The sequence below is a fragment of the Ips typographus genome, linkage group LG2 (genome assembly GCF_016097725.1).
Source record: "Ips typographus isolate SLU linkage group LG2, UJ_Ityp_2.0, whole genome shotgun sequence".
In the NCBI taxonomy this organism is placed as follows: Eukaryota; Metazoa; Arthropoda; class Insecta; order Coleoptera; family Curculionidae; genus Ips; species Ips typographus.
In genome coordinates this window covers 25,880,977-25,902,915 of record NC_138423.1, presented here as the reverse complement: position 1 = coordinate 25,902,915, position 21,939 = coordinate 25,880,977, and the positions used below count along the sequence as shown (strand labels likewise).

At 36.2% G+C, this 21,939-nt stretch overlaps 1 protein-coding gene across 3 annotated transcripts in view; it reads right to left on the bottom strand.

Moving 5' to 3' along the window:
- dlp (glypican dally-like) overlaps positions 1-21,939 on the bottom strand; it is a 39,255-nt gene that overhangs the window by 6,834 nt on the left and 10,482 nt on the right. For 2 of the 3 annotated variants that reach the window (XM_081973088.1, XM_081973090.1), the window contains exon 2: positions 1,014-1,160. In XM_081973088.1, the coding sequence (XP_081829214.1) occupies positions 1,014-1,160 (147 nt within the window). Of the gene's footprint in view, positions 1-1,013; positions 1,161-18,607; positions 18,645-21,939 lie in introns of all 3 variants that reach the window. The other variant, XM_081973089.1, reaches the window with a different exon arrangement.

Sequence of the window (21,939 nt, the reverse complement as noted above, 5' to 3'; positions counted from 1 at the left end):
ACACTATAGATAAGTAACACAGCCCTACTCTATTGACATTCTACATCCCTTTTATTTCCGTCCATCCAGTTTCTGGGTATAAAAGCAAATCAAATACCAAACAATGTAGATTTTTGGATTGAGCAGTGTGAATAGAATGTTCTGCTTTATCCTGGACATTCATTAAGGTGGGTTAATTAGGTTACAGAAAAATATCAATTCTTCTATGTTTTTCTGTTTATAGGTGTGGGGAATGTAAAAATGTGATATTGATGAGGATCTGTCCTCCACCATTACGACAAGGCTTAGAACATCTTGTGGTCATAAAACATGTCAATCATTGAAAATGTATGTCACCTTGGTCATATCAAAGCAGGGTCGGTTTGATAACCAGAAAACCCCACTGAAACCTCGCCAGACTCTACCTAAATAAGCCTCTGCGATATATTTCAAGGTAGGTAGGCCCGCGTGAACGTTAAGAACCCAAGAAATGCTATATTGACACATTGAAACATCGATTTATCTTTTTTTCTGTATATGAGCAGCTGTCAGCGAAGGCAAAATGACAAAATTGATAGCCGTCGTGGGATAAACAGTCGCACATCGATACCGTATGTAAATATATTATATGGAATAAATGTCATAAATATTAATGACGAAGAAATGGCTTCGACGGTAAACAAATATGTAAATTTGTTAATACGATATTTAGGAAGGCTACCAAGCGGTCGGCTACTATATCATATACCTGGGGCCTTTAATGTTACAATTTGGGACTTAACAGCGATATCAATTTAAGTTGGCAGTAACAAATTTATAGATAGAATTGAAAGTAGATGGGACTCTAATGATAATGCCAACAGGGCTGGGCTGCTTCATTACTATGGCTTTCGTCATGCAAGAATGAACGTTTTAACCTAACAGACATCTATGAAAGGCATTGTTTCAAAATTATTCTGATTCGATGTTTGTTGTTAGCGATTCATCAAAGTAAATTAAAAGGTCGACAAAAGGAAAGTTTGATTGGTACTTACCGTCAAATCTTTTCGCTCTGTTTTCTAATTGGGATGAAACTTTGGCCACTGAATCTCTTACGTACTTTTCTAATAAGGATTGACTGTACGTGACGAATTCATTTTCTAGTTTATTACTGCAACAACTGTCTTCACCGCATGTAACACCTGAAACAAAAATTTTTATTAGTTAATCTTCAAAAACGTTGCTTATATTAGAGTCGTGGTCTGCCATTTTGTTTTACTGAGGAAGTAGTCGTAGGGAGGAGAAGGAGAAAGACAGAAAACGAAAAAAATATCAAGTAGGCCATATTTTCAGCGCGCTGTTGCCAAACGCCAAGTGTCACTCAAATACCGTCGACAAAATAACTTGGCGTTTGGCAACAGCGCGCTGAAAATATGGCCTACTTGATATTTTTTTCGTTTTCTGTCTTAGTCCCGCGCATGCCATAATGTACGTTTCTCTGTCCGTTACGCGGTTTTCTTATGGTCGGTTTTGGATTTACCACACCTGTATATAGATAGAGCTCTCATACCTGTGCATGTAACAAATACCTAATAAGTTTACTGCACAAGAAAGCACTTGTACCTACCATTGAGTATAGTGTTGGAGTAAAATCATCTCATTTCAAAGTGTTCAACCACTGTTGAGTTAGATCCGGTTTTTTGTAAAGTAAAACACTGACACGGTTGGGCTTTTTCCTGAATTGCTGTTACAATGTGGCTTGACAAACTTATGAACGGCAGCAAACAAAAATAACTTACGCAAATAACCTCAAGTTTTGATTTTAAACCGTAAAAATTCGTCTAATCTTCAAAAAACTCAATTATAACTCAATACAAACAAACGCAAACTGTCACGCCATATTGGAATTTTTGACAGGCACCTTCTAGGTTTTTTAGTATAGTAGGCGGTGATCACACCTAATCCACAACTTTTAGAGATGTGCTTCGAAATCGATATATCAAATTTGACGTGTTACTTAAAAAAGAACACTGTTTGCAGGTGAAAGACCGCTTTTGTATACCAAAAGGTTTTGTCAGACGAGAGTTAATCTCATTTCCGTGAGACTGGGAGGCGAATAATTTACGCCCGACGTTGAGTATACATACATCCCGAGCGGTAAGCGTATAAACAAACTCTCTGGCGCACGAAAACCATTTTTCTGGAATGATTTAAGATTATTCACCGCACACTGTTTAATTCTAACACATTTTATTTATTTTCAGCGGTTCCAAAATTAGTCGTTTCACATCCATTCGAGTTTTTTTTTTTGCGGAGCCATTGTTTACGCGACAATAAAAAAAAACCAGACGATGATGATGTCACGGTACCACATTTTAATTTCTCGGTGAATTTAAATAAGTCTGCGAGTTATGAACGTCTACACACACATAATGGTTTAAACAGGGTCGCATTCATAAACAACTAATTAAGTTGGTAACACTGTAAAAGGCCGTAAGTGATACCAAGTTTTACACATTTAACTGATAACCTGGAGATTTATAACCAGGTGGAAAAAAGGGTTTTCATAGTAAAGTATTTTCTTCTTCTTCTTATCAGCTTGATCTCATCCACTTCTGAATGTCAGTCTTCATCCAGTTTTTCCTGGCAATCTTCTGGATGTCGTCACGCCATCTTGTTTGACATCTGCCAACTCTTTGACTTGTTTGACTTGCACTCTCTTGGCCGCCAAGCTGTTAATTTGTATGTCCAATTAATGCATTCAACTGCTTCATAGAAGTTAAAACTATCAAATGCAGCCAATCACAACCATTTCTTGCCACTAATTGTCATCATTGTCGTACGTAGTTTCAACATCAAGTCTTTCATACAGGATTTTAAAGTATTCGTTGGACCGACATAAAGCAAAACTACAAAAGTAATCGTGGCTTTGTTCTTCACTTGGAAGGGCCATTGAAATCGCCTCAAGGGGTACTTAAACCAAAAAAAAAGTACGGAGAGAAATTTCACACTTTGTGTCGTTTTATCGACCGGATAGGACCCTTCCAGGCAAATCTGGGAGGGGAAAGCACGAGGATAAAGACCCCGGAACCCTCTCGAGTTTATTACGTAAATTGATTTGTAGATCGGCCGGCTTTTGGAAGTTGCCCTAATTATTCAGACCGGCATCGACTTACTTTGTTTTGGCACACAATTAGCGGGGGAAGCCCTAACAAATTCGACAGGGACGTGTTAAAACAACATCGAACCCAACAGAACCTTTTTGACCATCATTACGAAACCGGACGCTTTCTGTTGTCGATTAGGGGGTCCGGAGCAGATCAGACGTTCCCGCCCCAGGAATGCGATCTTCGTCTGGGTTCACCGAGATACAGGTGTGGTCTTATGATTAACAGAATTCAGCAGCTGATGGTTCTTGTACCGTTGCTGCCTTGATTATTATTTTATGTGTCACATGTAAGAACTAAAACAAAATAAATTAGGATAGGAAGTTAGAACCAAGTAGAAGCCACGTACGTAAGGTGATCCTGGTAATCACTGTCCGGTCTTTGATGGGTGGGCACAATAAAACAACCCGTTTCAAAAAGAACACTGGTTTAATAACAAGAGTCCTTAAAAATACTCGGAAAACCCCAAAACGTGTTACATCCCCCTTCTTTGGTTATATTAACCACAACAACTCTCTTCTTTTCTTAACCTCACTCCCACCTTTTGCGCGCGATACACACGCCGTCAACTAATCGACGCGCCGCCTACCGTATGAAAAATGAACTGATAGCTGCCACAAACAACGATCTATTCTTTTTAAACAAATAATTTGCTGGCTCCGACAGTTGTCAAAGAGAAAAGAAATTCTGAACCTTTAAATCATTCACACAAATAATGGAGTGTATGCAGTTGGAGGTCTCTATTATTAGTGCCCCAGAGTGACTCATAAAGAATCTGTCATACAAAATAGGCCAATAAGACCGTTAAAGACCTACGCCGGAGAAACTGCGGTTTCTAGGGTTGGGCTGCGCTATTTTCTTTGCAAACTAGACCGCCTGAAATCGAGCTTGAAATTGGACGATTCTATTAAAATATGTGCCACCGGATAGTGGTTGTCAATCAAATATCCTTTTCATCTCAGTGACATCAACAGATCATTCTGAATTAAATGCGCTCTAATGTCAATTATTATAATATTGATGCTTTCTGTTTCTAAACAAGAAAACGACATTTGAACAGTAACCGTCGTTAACAAAGACCAAATCGTCTGGGACCCCACAGTGGTGTAAGCAAACAATAATTCTAACTGTAAAAGGTGACCAAAGGTGTCCTTTCCACCGGCCATAGACACCCTTAATTAAGTTGGCTCGCCCCTGTTATCGCACCTTTTATCTTATCCCTCAAGTCCTATTCGTGCACTTCCTCAAAGAACGAGTCAAAAGATGATGTTTTCGTGTTTTTGTGTGCCCGTGTTTGTCGGCTACTTTTACCAGGTAGAAAATTGTCGTTTCTCATTGTTGGGAGAATAAAATCGGTTATTGTGAGGGTGATTTAAGAGATTCGTAACGGTGGCGCTGCCGTGTTTTAGGGGCAATTTAGGGGTTTTTTAAAAAATACACTCGAGTTTAAACCTTCCTCCTTTGATGTTGTTCTAACCGTATCGATTTGAAGGATATCGCCGAATCGATGCGAATAAGTGTTTTTCCGCTTTGATAGTTAATTGCTGGTTCAACGGATTTAGTGATCGTTGGCCTACTCGTTTTGCATCTGGACTTTGTAATCGACCCTGATATCATAAATCTTATTAACTGTAGCGAAGTGAAAACAAATCTAAGAGTGTTTAATTAAACATACACACAGTGGTCGTTTAAAAGCGTAAATCTAGGCAAGAAGTAGTTTCAGAGAAATGTTTATTCTACTTTCATTAAAAGCACGCTCTTGATCGTGAAGATGATTTGATCTTTTAATGACAATAACATTTGCAACGCTGTCCAATCAGAATCTCGGTTGTCTGAGTCTTAACAATTAACTCTAAGCTTAATAATAGTCCACATGTGCAGCATTTGCGTACCTAAATCTCAGGACAGTGGGTGGTTTGTGACACAAACAGTGCAGTCATTTACACATGGTGCACACGTGGACTTAGCATTCAAAACTACTATACCAGGTGTCCAAGAGCACCCTGGACATAGGAGATTAACATGGGAAAATGGTTTTGATTTTTTTGCGCCTGTACGGTTCATTTAATGGAACAACGCTTTAGATAAAGGTTGTAGAGCACATTTTCGGCTATCAATTCGTATTTTTTTCAATACCGTAGGTTTGACCATTAAGACGAAAAACGAATCTAAAGTTTATATCTGGCCGTGCTACCACGAAACTCGATTTGAGGCACTGAAAACAGCCTTAAAACACTAAAAACAGTCTAGTTTATTAAGAAATACCCGAATTTTTAGCACTGAGGTGTCTAGAAGTCGATTTGATAGTGACAACGCTTGGAATGCTATTTTAAGTCTATGAAGAATGTAAAAATTGTTTTTTAAGTTTGCTATGTCAATAACTTGGTGAAGATAGTCTTGAAACTCGATTTTCCAAGCTGAAAGCAGTTTAGAAGCACTAAAAATAGTCCAGAATTCGAAGAAAATGAAAAGCAATATAAAAAGCACGAAAAGTTCGTTTTCAAGACAATTTTCATGAATCTAATGTTAATGTCCTGCATCTAAGACTATTTTCAAGACTAAAATATTGAAATTTGTCTTCAAATTATGAAAACTTATTTCAAATGCAAATTTTAAGCTTCTGATGTCACTTTTCATTAATTCAGTCACATTTTGGGGTTCAAGTCAATTTTTAACGTTTAAATGTATGAATTTGTAGTAACAAATTATTGAAAAAGTAGTTTTTATGTCTACAAGTCAATTTTTAGTATTAAAGTCTCTCCATTTGCATGAAAACTGGTTATAAACAGTACTTTTAAGCTTCTGAAATTTTTATCTTTTTTAATTCAATTTTCAAAACTAAAGTCTTTTAGTTTGTCTGGAAACTATGAAAACTGGCTACAATAATATTTTTTAAATTTCTTAAGTAAATTTTCCGTTTCCAAGACAATTTTTAAGTTGGGTTGGGTTAGTTTTCGGTCTTTGACCGTAATAACGTGTAATAAAGTGCTTGTTCCAAATTTGATCAATATTGCTCCAACGGTCTGACAGTTATGACAAAAAACCGATTTTTTAAACAGAAATTTGAAAGATTGTATTTTCCTTAGGAAGCACTTTTCAGGAAAATGACATAATGAATGTCAACTTATTTTTTAATTGGCTATGGATTGGTGAATTATTGACATTTAAAACTGGACCACCCTGAATACATTTATTTTGATAATGTATTTACGATAAATACCCAGTGTTTAGTTCGTTTTCTGTATACAATTGTTTCAAAACTTTGTGCCAATAGAGCAATAACAAAATTATGTAAGTAATCGAGTGAATGAATTCAGATACGTTTCTGACAAAGTTTTTGCCTACTGTTTATTAGGTTTCCTGTCTTTAGTTTTATCTACTGAATTAAATGTAAAAACTGTCAATTCTTCAGTCTTCTAAGTAAAGCAATTAAAAAACTATGAACAGAACGTAAAACTCGGACAACCAATGGACAGTTTTAAAATGTCTAGACATGTATAATTATGTCACCTTCCACAGTGGTAAAAGTGTGAATTATTTAGGTAAAGATGATATTTTGATGGCTCCTCCTAAAATAAGAACCTCTAATTACGACGCATCCTGTATAGCTCGTTCATGTTCAGTAAAAGATCTCGGTTGAAAACGATTATCAACACGCATAATAAAGTTGTTAATAGAAATGCAGGCAATAAGTTACTTTTATATTAATTAATGGAATTATGAGCATCAAAATATACGGCTTCAGGCAAAGGTTATCCATTTAATTAATGATTTAATAGCTAGTCATCAACCGGCAGAGATTATGGTGTTTTGACCGTTGTTTGTATTGTACGACGCATTTTGCACTTAAATGACTTCTTTAGCATGGTAATACGTATTATTCGAAACTGCGTGGAAAATATCGACAAGTGATCTTAAAAGTGGTGAAACGGCATTATATTCCGGGACTGAGACGGTCGGAAAACTGGTTTCTGCTGGCATGCATGTGAAACCAGCTGTTGCCAGGGACATTCTTAATTAAAACCTAAAAGTGGACGTTTGGTATATCGCATTACGATAAACGATAATCTTCGGCCTTCTCTTTTCGTTGTTTTTTTTTTTAACTTTGATGTTTACGACGCCGACCTAAGGAGGTTTTGATCGCTTAATTGAATTATTATTCCAGTTTAATTGGATTTTGTTCATTTTACCGTAAATCTTATGGTTTTCTCATAGGTTATATCCCGAGACGTTCAAGTTTAACGGGTACACTGTGCATAGGTGATTTTTTGCAAAATTTTGCTTGGAAAATGATTGAGACTAAATAATTCGACGATCCAAAGAATTATTTAGTCGAAACCATTTGCCTAAAAGAAAAATTTTGCAAAAAACCTACCAATGCACATTTTACGTGATGAAACGTGAACGCCGAGGGGTATATGTCAAGATTATTTCCTGAAAACTCACATTTTAGTTTATTAACAAGAAAACACCTTAGTTAGAACACAAATACTAAACTAAACGTGATGAAATTAATGATAATATTGAACTCACCCCAGCAGACGACAGATTTTCGTTCAGCCATGTATATTTTTGTTTACATTTCAGATTGACAATCAGACGTCATAATATTTTAATTTATGTAATTTTTTAATGGAAACTACGTTATAGTGATTTATTAATTGTTAATATTGAAGAAAATAGCTTAAATTTTATAAGTGTCTAAATCCCGTTTCGTTTAATATCAAATTTTCTTCAAAAAACGTATTCGAAAAAAGTAGGTGGTGTTTCCCTAGTAAATCGGGGGTAATATCCCTAGTGCATTTAATTTTTCCGGAAAAATTCGGAAAAACGAGTTTCTAAGTAATTTGTTTTAACAAATAGCATGAGCGAGAGTGGTTTTAAAAATCATCCGAGTCGAAAACGAGGATTTTTAATTAGAATGTCTAAGAATGAATTGTAAATCTATTGTGTTAGAAATTGGTTGAGATGATCATTACTGAAATTTTGTCCCTTGCCTCGCGGGACACCCTGTATAGGGTGTTTCAAATATTTTTTAAATATAGCACGCGTCGAATTTAAATTATTTCCATAATTTCAAATTTCTATAAATATTTGATTCTGATAAGCTTTTAATGAACGGTTTCGGTGGATAACCCTGTATATCTGTTACAAGTTCACTTCAAATATCAGTTATTTGTAGAAATAACTAGGTACATCGTAGTAAATGTTTAAAAACAGACATTTTTTTAAAGTTACATTCGATTATGGGTTAACTTTGTGAAATAATTATAAATAAACGACAAAAAAATGTTTAATATGGCGTTTCGCGAGTATGAATGGTAAAGTAGGCTGTGCATTATATCATTCTGACGCTCCGTCAAGAGGGCCAGGCAAACTTTACGTCACGATGACGTAATTTGCCAGCTGGTTATAATATTATTTTGTTCAATGATGTCATCGTGACGTGAAATTTGCAACACAATGCACCGCCTACTTTGGTACTATTCAAGCAGAAAGATTTAGAGAGTGTTTTGACTAGATAAACTCATTTTCCGGATAGATAGGAAAAAACTAGTATACATGTCTATGTAGAGGTCGATTTCGATATCTTGTCAGTTTGCGGCGCTAGATGGCGTTTTTCAAATTTCGCCCATTTTGAAAAATTTAAAAATTGAAAAAATGAAACCTTTAAAAATAATTAATAAGAACAATAACTTTCAAGCTAGAAAGGATAACACTATTCTTTATGTTGTTGTGAGGAGTGTGCAATTTTTTCGATTTTTTTTTCCGGAAAAACTGCTGACCGCTAAGTTGACAGTTGTTGACAAGTGGTTTTTCCACTTAAAATTTACATTTGTTATACTAATTCTTGATAGCGATTGGTCAAAATTGATAGGAAGGAAATAATCACTGTTAAATTTTAGCAGCCAGGGATTTAATCAGTGTAAAACGGTTTCCATTGGTGGAACTAGAAAGGTTCTCGGAATTTGATTGGCTGCTGGTACAATGAAGGAAATAATCATCACGTTGACTGGTTAGGGTGAAGTTTTTCCAGTACAAATTTGCCCCATTTCACAACTCGATATATTCATTTACCTGACAGGTTCAAATATTTGAACAACAGATGAGAGCCAGATCAGGAAGCGTTATCTTTGATTTGAACGTTTGCGGTCGCTTTGATGCCCGCGTTTAGACAGATCAAGTTCTATTGTCATAAGCTGAAATGATGGATGGGTGATAAACGAGATATCGACGTTAAACATCGCGTCGATCCAACGTTGTTTCGCCAGGTCAATATTTAATTCAATCTTCACTGGATCACTCACGTTAAGACTTTAAAGGTCGTGTCCCAACCTGCCGAAACCCGTCGTGGATGTTTCACGTTATTGGAATCCGAAGCATCCGGTCTGGCGTACCTGAATTTTAAGAAGCCCACTCTTTTTACCTGGAAGTTTACCAGTCAGGCAGGGTAGAATTCGATCTTCATTCATCTTGAGGCCGATTTTTTTTTTAATTTGAGGATTAGCCTAACAGCGTGGTGATTCACACGAAAACCGCGAATCTTTTGTAAATAAATGCTCTCAGCTCAGATTCTTTAAGGTTTTGTGTCATCTTGTTGCGGACGCTTGGTCTCGTCTTATTCCCGCCCTGCACAATGGAATTGTCTTTTGGTCGAGTGGTTTTAAAACCTCTAAAATAAGCTCTTGACAATGCACGCAAGTTTTCAATAACAGACTTAATAGGGTATTTTTGTTTAGTGTTGCAAAAAATCTTTTATTGTTGTTACAAGTGGCACTAAGAACCTGTTAATGGGGAAGTTTTAGGGCCTGAATGGGCAAGATTAAGATATTTAGAGAGAGAGGTTGGGTGGTTTGTCCTTTCAGAGGAATTTTATGCTTAGGATTTTAATAATGATACAAATTTATTTATTATTTCTTTCTAAGATCAGCAAATCTCACATGGAAATAATGCACATAAAAAGCAAAGATAATGTCTACATTTTGTCCATTACCACTAATTTCGTAAGTGGAGGATTCTACAAACTTGACATCAAAAAAATAAAAAACTAAAATGTCAAACGTGATAAAATGCGTTGGAAACTTGACACTGTCACGTGACCATCAGCTAAAAAATCCCGTACCGTTTATTTGACAATTACCACGTGTCTCTTATATAAAGTGGTCACGTGACAAATGTCAAATTTCTGATTGTTGCTGGACTCAGCTGTAACCGCCATTAGTCACATGATGAAATAATGTTTTATGTCTCTAATGCCCAATTGTACAATCAGTACAATCACAGTTCAAAGACTGGTTCAGTTGAACTTTGCCATATGAAATGCATGATGACGTTTCTGACTTAAACCAAGTTCAATGGTTGAACCACTGGTGTATACGAAGGCGTAACTACCGTCACTTTGACAGTCCTTAACTCGGTTATTTTGACAGGTATCGAATTGACTTTTTTGACAGCTTGTAGCCCAAAGTGTCCTCTACCAACTGTCAAATGTCATGTTTATACAGAAAGTGTCATCTGACCGAGTTATTGCACAAAATTTGCCCGAATGCACTAGAACGTCACGATTTGTGCTACTGTCACTTTGACAGTCCTTAACTCGGTTATTTTGACAGGTATCGAATTGATTTTTTGACAAATTGTAGCTAAAAGTTTCCTCTACAAACTATCAAATGTCATGTTTGTACAGAAAATGTCACCTGACCGAGTTATTGCACGAAATTTGCCCGAATGTACTAGAACGTCATGATTTGTACTACCGTCACTTTGACAGTCAATAACTCGGTTATTTTGACAGGTATCGAATTGATTTTTTTGACATATTGTAGCCCAAGGTGTCCTTTACAAACTGTCAAATGTCATGTTTGTACGAAAAATGTCACCTGACCGAGTTACTGCACGAAATTCGTCCCGATGCACTAGAACGTCATGATTTGTACTACCGTCACTTTGACAGTCAATAAATCGGTTATTTTGACAGGTATCGACTTGATTTTTTTGACAGATTGTAGCCTACAGTGTCCTCTATAAACGGTCAAATATCATGTTTGTACGTAATATCTATGACAATTGTCACGTGATATTTACCATAACTGCTACGTTAGAATTGTCAAAATAGTCACCGTAAAGCGATGATACCGGTTTTTGATACTGCAAGCAAACTTTGTGGTTGAAACCCTATACGTCCTTTATATTGACAGTTCTGACCTATGTATGACAGTTGTCACGTGATTCTCACCATGACAGCTACGTTAGAACTGTCAAAATAGTCACTGTGAAGCGATAATATAAATTTTTGACATCAAGCAAACTTTGTGGTGGTTGAAACACTATACGTTTTTGAATTTGACAGTTTTGACGTATGTGTGACAATTGTCACGTGGTTCTAGGACACTATTTAGCTAACCAGTCACGCGAAAATTGCCACAAACAGTTTTTTTCTATCTTTAAACTATCTGAGTGCCACCCTGGTATAGTTCTATTTAATTGTAACTTTGTCTATGTTTCAAACGTAAATTGATTTAAGTGAGATTGATTTGTTTTAAAACTGATTGAATACAAGTGTCTGGTTAAACGGGAAGTTGAATAAAAACTAATTTAAAGTAATTACAATATTTGAGCCAAAGTTAGGTTAAGATCCAAAACTATATGAACTTAGTTTAACTAAAAGCTTTGGTTAGTGTAACAACAACTCAAAAAAGTCACGTTCGGATAATTTTAGAAAATGGATTTTTCAGCGGAAACAAATAATATATTTCGTTTCCGTTGTATATCAATTTATAACGGGTGGTCAATAATTGTTATGATCGTAGTTGGCTGTGGTTCTCTTGAAATCAAACCGGCGGATTGACAGCTGTCATATGATAATGGTTTGCAACGCTATCTAAGACCTACGCTTATTGTGACAATTGCCATCCATAGGCGACCTGACCATAACAATTATTTAACCCCCCTTATTTTGATATTACTTTTTACGATACAGTGTAAAATCAGGCAGGTATGATGGGAATGCGAAACAGGCCTTTTAAAGAATTTTTTTAGTTTGTCTTTTTCTTTCTATTGCAATAAAATTTTGCGAAATCAACTTTAATGTACTAAAGTAAAACCTTTGCCATAATTTGACAGCTGTCACACAGACACACTACAAGTTGTGCAAAAGCAAGGAAAGTAATAATAAGGGCATGTAAAGAAATCCGGCCGGCGAATGCGCCGTGACATCATTTGATAATTGGTCACGTGACAATGGTTCATTCTACAAATTTTACGAAATGACACATTGGTGAACATACAGGTGTGGTAAATCCAAAACCGACCATAGGAAAACCGTGTAACTGACAGAGAAACGTAGATAATTGCATGCGTGGGACAAAGACAGTAAACGAAAAAAATACCAAGTAGGCCATATTTTCAGTACGCTGTTGCCAAAATATGGCCTACTTGGTATTTTTTTCGTTTACTGTCTTTGTCCCACGCATGCAATTATCTACGTTTCTCTGTCAGTTACACGGTTTTCCTATGGTCGCTTTTGGATTTACCACACCTGTATAACTATTGTTATCATTGGATGTATTTATTAGTGGCTGACACAAATGTGACTTTTCGCGGACGTCAACATCGGGTCGCGTTCCTAATATCGGTGCAAGTGATCAGGGCAGGAGTTCGGAATGTCGATCGACGTGAATTGCGGAACGCAGTCGCCAGGTGAAGTCCGCATTCCGTGCACCTTGCGCGGACTCTTTCTCGACGCGCGTCCGAATTATTTTTATTTATCGGTATCGGTTAGCGGGCGATAAAATCGAGCCGGTCGGGGCATTTCTGAGCCGTTCGAGCCTCCTACGCGACTTTTCGTAGCCGGTTTGGAAAGGAAAAAGGGGGACATTCCTGTACATATTTTAGGTCCGACGTTGCCGGGTTTCCGCTACCCTCGCCAAGTCTCTTAACGTTGAAATAATTCATGAGGTTTATTAGAAAATTGATTTACTATGATTTTGAACTGCATGACCGTTCAATGTTCAATTCCAGTGATAAAAATGAGGTTAAGTTAAAATACATGACATATGACAACGACAGTCTTTTCCCGTTCGACATTTGACAGCTGCAGTTGGTGTTTTCACTGCTAAAACATTTTTACAATAATTACAAGTGAAATTGGCCAATTTAATTCCAATGACATTGCATTGCTTACACAGAACGCTTTCGATATTTGCAAATTGTTTTTTTCAGCCGGATTGAAATTGTCGAAATGCTTCTGCAAGTTGCATGGGTCTAAGCGTCTACTCAAACTTGTAGCCGCAAATTAATTTCAAAGTTCAATTACTACTCGCTCTAGCTATCGATTATTCAATCTGATCCCCAACCACTATTGTGTTACTGAAATTTTCAAACAAACTCAGCTGAACTAGTTAATAATTTAGTCACGTGACAGCACACAACTTAATCAACCTCTCGCCATCTGATCAGTTAAAACAAAACAACGCTTTTTGACAATGTTATAAACGAGCTGAGAACTGACATACCAGAAAACCCGTCTAGGCCCGTTTAGCTCGAACTTATTCAAGAATGGGATACGCGTAGTAAAGCTTACAAGTTTTACGATCGTTTTGACGATTTTTATGGCGTTGGACAGTTACTTGATATGAATTTGAATGAATGGCGCCCGTACCTCCGTCTTCGCCAGGAAACGATTCACTTGCCGGTTGTTTACGTTGGTTTTTTTTTCCCTCAAAAGAAATGACGCTTTAGACTGTTGATGGGAGAAACAAAGGCAAAGTGGGCGATAATTATCGATTGTACATCGACTCCAGCCAGCTGTAAACTGTTCGCAAAGTCAAATACAAAACTTTGTTCCCTAGATAACGTTGGGTGGCATGTGACATGCCCTTTATTGTTTCCAGCCTTTATAAAGTATCGCTAGAACTTGTATACAGGGTGGTCCTGTTTTAAGTGTCAATAATTCACCATGTGATAGCTAATCAAAAAATAAGTTGACTTGCATTATGTCATTTTTCTGAAGAAGGTTTCCTAAGGAAGATACAGTCCTCCAAATTTCAGTTTAAAACTGAACATTCAAGACTTGTGAAAGTCCAAATTTGTACTGAATAGTCTAAAAACTTTTTTGCTACTAGGAATGGTCTTATGATTCGCTTTCTCAGACTGCCATCCTGGTTGAGTGTCTGAAACTGGCATTCAAGAACTAAAAAAAGTCTGGAAATCAAGACAAAGATTGTATTGTGCATGAAACTCATTTTTTACTACTAAAAATAATATAAAAGTTGACTTTTAATGCTAGAACTGACTTTACTAGGACTAAAGAGAGTCCAAAAGTATATTTTCAAGACTTTAATTGGTGTACAACTCAATTTTCTGGACTGGACAACAAGTCTAGAAGTAAATTAAATTTTCGGACTACTTTATTTCTAAAAATTAGTTCTCAAGACTATTATTGTAGCATTTGGTACCAAAATTTTTTACTTTTATTACTGAAGAAACTTTTTTTATTACTGAAGACTTTTTGAAATAGCCTTAAACTCAATTTTTCAGTCTTAAAAAGCACTAAAAACAGTCTGAATTTCTTAGAGGTGCTACAATTTATTGCACCTATGAGTGTAGAAGTAAATTTAATAGTGAAGAAGCTTGAAATGACATTTTCAAGACTATGGTCAGTGGACAAACTGGCTTTTAGTCCTGATAAGTCAAAAACTTTGTAAAGATAGTCTTAAAACTCGATTTGAGGCACTGAAAACAGCCTTAAAACACTAAAAACAGTCTAGTTTATTAAGAAATACCCGAATTTTTAGCACTGAGGTGTCTAGAAGGAGATTTAATAGTGATAAAGCTTGGAATGCTATTTTAAGTCTATGAAGAATGTAAAAATTGTTTTTTAAGTTTGCTATGTCAATAACTTGGTGAAGATAGTCTTGAAACTCGATTTTCCAAGCTGAAAGCAATTTTGAAGCACTAAAAATAGTACAGAATTCGAAGAAAATCAAAAGCAAAGTAAAAAGCACGAAAAGTTCGATTTTAAGACAATTTTCATGAATCTAATGTTAATGTCCTGCATCTAAGACTATTTTCAAGACTAAAATATTGAAATTTGCCTTCAAATTATGAAAACTTACTTCAAATGCAAATTTTAAGCCTCTGATGTCACTTTTCATTAGTTCAGTCACATTTTGGGGTTCAAGTCAATTTTTAAGGTTTAAATGTATGAATTTGTAGTAACAAATTCTTGAAAAAGTAGTTTTTATGTCTACAAGTCAATTTTTAGTATTAAAGTCTCTCGATTTGCATGAAAACTGGTTACAAACACAATTTTTAAGCTTCTGAAATTTTTATCTTTTCTGATTCAATTTTCAAAACTAAAGTCTGGAAACTATGAAAACTGGCTACAATAATATTTTTTAAACTTCTTAAGTGAATTTTCCGTTTCCAAGACAATTTTTAAGTTGGGTTGGGTTAGTTTTGGGTCTTTGACCGTAATAACGTGTAAAAAAGTGCTTGTTTCAAATTTGATCAATATTGCTCCAACGGTTTGACAGTTATGACAAAAAAAAAACGATTTTTTAAACAGAAATTTGAAGGGCTGTATTTTCCTTAGGGGGCACTTTTCAGGAAAATGACATAATGAATGTCAACTTATTTTTTAATTGGCTATGGATTGGTGAATTATTGACATTTAAAAATGGACCACCCTGTATAATGACTGAACGAGATGTTTATCGACCCTAATGCCACATGTCCACATGTGCAGTATATTTGTGAAAATCGCAGCACTTTTGGTTAAGAAAAGGCAGCAAACTGACTTTTTTTGACCAATCACTACGCACTGTTCTAAGATTTACGCCAATACTCGCCTTGTGGACTTTCTATTAGTCATTCCTACTGTCAAGACTGTCAAAGATTGTGGAGCAGGTCATTTGAGAAAACGAACATATTAATATGCAAGAATGCTTTATACCAGTATAGAAATTTCAAAATTCCCTGATCAAAAAATATGGAAAACTATTGCAAATCAATACTCTAGACTAGTCTAGACAAAGATCAGTGCCAAAACAAATGTAACGTCAATTGACAGTTGTTCACAAGTGGTTATCAGATAAACGATAAATGGGTTTGCGTCACATTCTGAACTTGTTGATGTTTAGGAGAAGGCAAATGAAGTTATAGGGGCGGTGTATGCCAATATTTTGCAGTTTCAACTGAAGAACAATAAAATCATGTTACTAGGAGTAGAAAAGCAATAATTATGCTTCTTCCCTCAGTGGTCCAGCTATCTACGCATTTTTTCGTAAAAATTCTTGAAAATCAAGCAGATGATCGAATTCTTAACTTGAAGAGTAAACATCAGCCGGCCTTCGTTGTGAAACCAGGACGAATCGTCTGATTTAGTCTTCACGGTTTGGAGACAAATTAATTACCGGATTTACTTTCAATCCGAGCAGCCGAAATTCAGTTTGCGTCTTCTCACGGGGTTTTTCTTCGACGGCTGATCTTTTGTCGCTTTTTTTTTCGGTCAACGTTTTCGATTGTCGGCTTTTTACTTCCCCCATTGCAAATGTATGTCGATGTTAAGCCCGGGAAAAAATTCAGTAGCCAACGTTTATTCTGTTACAATAATCTTATCAGAGTATCCGTGGATAATAAAATGTCTAAATGATAAATAAACTTGTACATCGTTTAGGTACAGAAAAAGCTTTGTTGGAGCATCGATGTGATCGATAACGTCAGCTAATCCACGGTAAGTCGCTTCATATTTTTATCTACCGCGTGCGATGTTATCCATGGGGATATTGATTATCGAATGCAATTTTGCTAGGAAAAGTGGAGAGGAGTCTTGCACTGACTGCAATTACTGTGTTATTCATTAATTGAAATACGACCCACTGTACTACAGACAACTGACGGCATTTTTCATCTTCACACCTCCTCCTTCTACACAAATTAACGCTCTTCTACCACGGATTACCATCATGGGAAGAACCTCGCATACCTACCGTTCAACACGCTAGACAAACACATTTCTATTTACTCGACGCAGTCGGTTCTATATACTAATTTATATTTGGGAAGAACACACATGAAGAACCAGTTCTCTGTTTTCTTATGTGCTTCTGTGACCGACGAACGAAGAAACACCTTTCCGATATTGCGACGACATTCGAACCGGTTCGTTCTTGCATCCCTTCGACAAATTCCTTCAGTCATTTTCAATACGCCCAGTGTATATCCAATACACAATCTTAAAATAGCCAAAACACAACTTTTTGTTTTATCTTGCGGTGTGTGTGGAAAAACAAGAGCAGTATAGTTTTTAGTATAGAATTATTTTTTGTGAGCACAAGCTCTACAATATGAAGAATTTTGTGAAACACCTTCTAAAAACAGTGTTTTTATACAGGTGTGGTAAATCCAAAACCGACCATAGGAAAACCGTGTAACTGACAGAGAAACGTAGATAATTGCATGCGCGGGACAAAGACAAAAAATGAAAAAAATATCAAGTAGGCTATATTTTCAGCGCGCTGCTGCCAAACGCCAAGTATTCAATACGCAATTAATTTTGTCGACGGTGCTGGAATTTGGCAACAGCGCGCTGAAAATATGGCCTACTTGATATTTTTTTCGTTTTCTGCCTTAGTCCCGCGCATGCAATAATGTACGTTTCTCTGTCAGTTACACGGTTTTCCTATGGTCAGTTTTGGATTTACCACACCTGTATAGGGCCAAACACAAAGTGAAATATCATGACGTAACAATGTTAGAAAGGTATATAAATGTTTTGAACGTGATATCTGCCATATTGAAAACGTTTCTGGAACATTATTCGTTATCCAATTTTCCAGACTTCCATCATTGAATCCAGACTTTTTTTTACTATCTAATCGTTATTAGAGCAATTGGGGAGCAAAAAAAAAGTCTGTCGAAAGTATTTTGTCATTGACGTTCCGATTAAACGAACAATTTCCAATCAGAGCGCATATCAAACTGCGCCCCAACTAATCGGAAGAACCCAGAACGGTCGCATTCTCGCCAATGACCCATTTCACGGTACCCGCCGTGGAAACCAACCTTCGGGCGACTGGAACCGGCCCCAAAACGAACGAAACCAACCGAAGCAGGCAGACCGGTACCAACTAATTAGGTAGCGCTAAAACATTGGCATTCCACGGATGCCTTCGCGATACATTCTCTCCCACGATAGCCGGTGGTACCGCCGGTCAACCACTCCAGACAACGTTGGTATAAGGTGTACCTGAATGGCGCTATAAACCTTTGAATGCTGGTGCCGTTTTAAGAATGGTACCCGAACTGAGCCAGCAACAACCCTGATGTGCGCAGACTGGAGTACTACTCGAAATGCGGTCAGCGGAATTATCGCAATATCGGGTACTGTTTGGTTTTCTCAGTAAAAACGAACTAGAGTGCTTCTTGCGACTACTATTAACTTATTAATTGCAAAACCAGTGCTTTTCACATTTACTCACCAATTGGACGGTAAAATGTGGTACTCGGCATACATACCTGAAAACAAAAAAAAATACACTTTAGTTTTTGTTTATCTAAGGGGTATATTATATAAAAATGTTCCAAAACCAAAGTATAGGAGATTATTTAAGTTTAATTTTAAAAATATTAACAAGTCTGAAAGAACGCCACTGGACAACTGAGTATGGATCATAAAAGCCTAAATTTGTTATTCCGTAAGTAAAAAAGATCACTATTCATGCAGAAAGTGATGACAAAAACCCATAAAAGAAAAAACAAAACTCAAAAAATTTGATCTTGTGAATTTGAGATTAATAGTACAATGACAACCGTCCGTCAAATTAATGTGTCAACGTCAAGTCAATCCTGTTTACATCGAACATCCATGGCATGGACGTCACCGTTTCAATCGGATAGAGCATTTCAATCCTGTTATTTTTTTGGGATTGACTAGTCAATCCGAATAGTTTTCAGCGGATTCAACTTGCTCGATATAAACGTAGTAAGTGACGTAATCCCTGGCAGATAGTAGGTGGTTGCAGGAAAAGGGGGAGCAAAATGCAGTGGCGTGTATGTTTTTCAATAATTGTTATGGTCGTAGTTGGCTGTGGTTCTCTCGTTCTAGCATGAATGTAGGGCACCGCCCTCTATACTAGAAAGCCTAAACTGTCACTTTTAATGGCGGCGTTAGCGGTTTTAGTTTTATACACAGACATATGCAGATGTAGTAAGAAATATGTTTCTTTTTTATTATTTCGTGTAGTTGATTGCAAGTTGTGAGTGAAAAATCAAAAAAGGTTCATTCCTGATCCAGATATGTATGGATAGAGCTTTTTTATACACAATCAAGTCCAGCCTAAACAAATTGGTTAAAACATTTGTTCTGGAAAGTACAAGAAACAGCAAACTAGTTTAAACACTGTTCAATGTAAGAAAATCTGTAAATCTTTGAAACTAGGTAAGCAAAAGTGGTAAATGGTTCTTATGTTATTACCAAGTACATTCGTTCAAAATTATTTTTATTGCTCTCACAATGAAGGATGCTTTAAAATGTAACTCACATACCTGTGCATGTAACAAATACCTAATAAGTTTACTGTACTAGAAAGCACTTGTACCTACCATTGAGTATAGTGTTTGAGTTAAATCATCCCACTTCAAAGTGTTCAACCACTGTTGAGTTAGATTTGGTTTTTTGTAAAGTAAAAAACTGACACGGACACTTATGAACGGCAGCAAACAAAAATAACCCCAAGTTTTGATTTTAAATCGTAAAAACTCATCTAATCCTCAAACAAATTCAATTTCCACAATACAAACAAACGCAAACTGTCACCACTTTTTCCGCCATATTGGAATTTTTGACAAACACCTTCTAGTATAGTAGGCGGTGAACTGTCACATTCAAATCATAACTTAGTGAAACAATTGATGCGCGTGAATTATGGAATGTACTTTCAGCTATTATATGTCACTGAGATGAGCCACAGTGTTGCCACAAGAAATTTGTTACATAATTTTGGTATCCAGAGTTAACCAAAGAAAAAGATTGTATGTAGATGAAACGTTATTTGACAGTTGGTCACAAAATTTTAATCACACTTGCTGGTCAAGTGGTCACGTGACCAACTGTTCTCAATCTCTATCCTTTTCTAGAGCATTGATTTGCAACAACAGTTCTCCCTTCTTATCACGGAATTAATCCTGAATTAACGAATTTGTTATTTGAAATAGATTTTTCCAGAAAATGGCAACTACATCACAACAATATACAGGGTAACCAGCTAATTAATAACTTAGACTCAATTTTGCTGGGTTATTAATATCTGGCTGTCGCTACGCGACCTGGTTAAGAAATATACTATTAATAGAATGAACAAACAATAAAAGGTCGGGAATGGTTTTTGAAAGTTTTTTTGAATAATTTACGGTTTTGCTATAAACAATTCGTATAAAAAACATACGAAAGACTTTAATTGCCGAATAATCTAAACTATAATAATCTTTTGCCGTAAAACAGTCACTTGCGTATTTTCACTGTCCGCGTACGCTTGATCTTGATTACTTAAAGAGATTTACGTTTATTTACCTGTGTATGAAACATAATTAGTAATAACATAAACGGAAATTTACGGCAAACTCCGTGTTTTCCATTTCCATACTTCGTGTTTGATCTGGTAGTTACATACATTGTTGTAGCTATAAAGTTTCGTGACTTCATGTATATGGACAAGTTAAGAATGCCAAGTACATTCTCTGGATTTAGTTTTAAAATGTTTTATGCATGCGAATAATAAATTTCCAGGAATACTGTGGTAGAGAGAAAAAGTAATTCCGGACTTAATTAGGCGTGGACTTATTTCAAAAGCAAACCCTCCCAGTTTACAATTTGAACACAAATTTTCCTCGAAATCGTAAATTTGTTTTGGTTCGTCGGCAAAATTCCTGAAATATGATTTTGAGCCTCGTACGTGCAGAAATCGTTTAGACGTTGCTTTCACAAAAATTACCAAACAAATTGGAGTCTTTGATAAAAATCCCGTCAAAACAACTGCCACAAATGATGTTTGGGGAGTAATAAAATTAAAAGGGTGAAAATCCATAATAGACCTATTCAATTAATATCCTTTCTTCAGAGCATCCCATCTGAATAAGGGGTCGTGCATAAAAGGAAGTGCGAATTTGCTCACCCTTTTATAACAACCCTCTTCTAGTGAGGGTTAATTAATGCATAATGTTCTAATAAATAAATTTCAATTATAGAATTAGGATAATCATCGCCTGGATAGAGGTGTAAAGTAGAGAAAAAACTCCCAGAGGCAAACAATCAAAACCGAAATAGTATTAGGCAGTAAAAACGGCAGTTACAGGCTAATTGTTTAGCTATTTTAGAGGTCTGGCACGTGCATTGTTTCCGTTTCTAATTTCGGTTTAACACGTGTTTCCTATGTTTATTTGGCGGAGTGGAAAGGTGCAGCAGTAAATCATAACATCGCCGTAAACGGGATTACAGTTCTGGACCATAACCGATTTATCGCTTTCCTATGTTCGTGGTCATTTTGAACAAGCCAATGTTTGTTAATTTTAAATGTATGTTGGACATTACCTGTAAAAAAATATTTATTTTTAATTAGAAATAAATGTTAAAAGCACACCAGAAATTATCGTTGTGTATAACCTCAAATTTGTATGCAACATTTCTAATAACCGAGCTAATAACCGTAGTCAATCTCTTAATTAAAATACCAAATCGTTTAGTAATTGATTTGCGATGAATGACGTCACACAGAAACATCGATTTGTAAGGGGTGTTCAATAATTGTTATGGTCA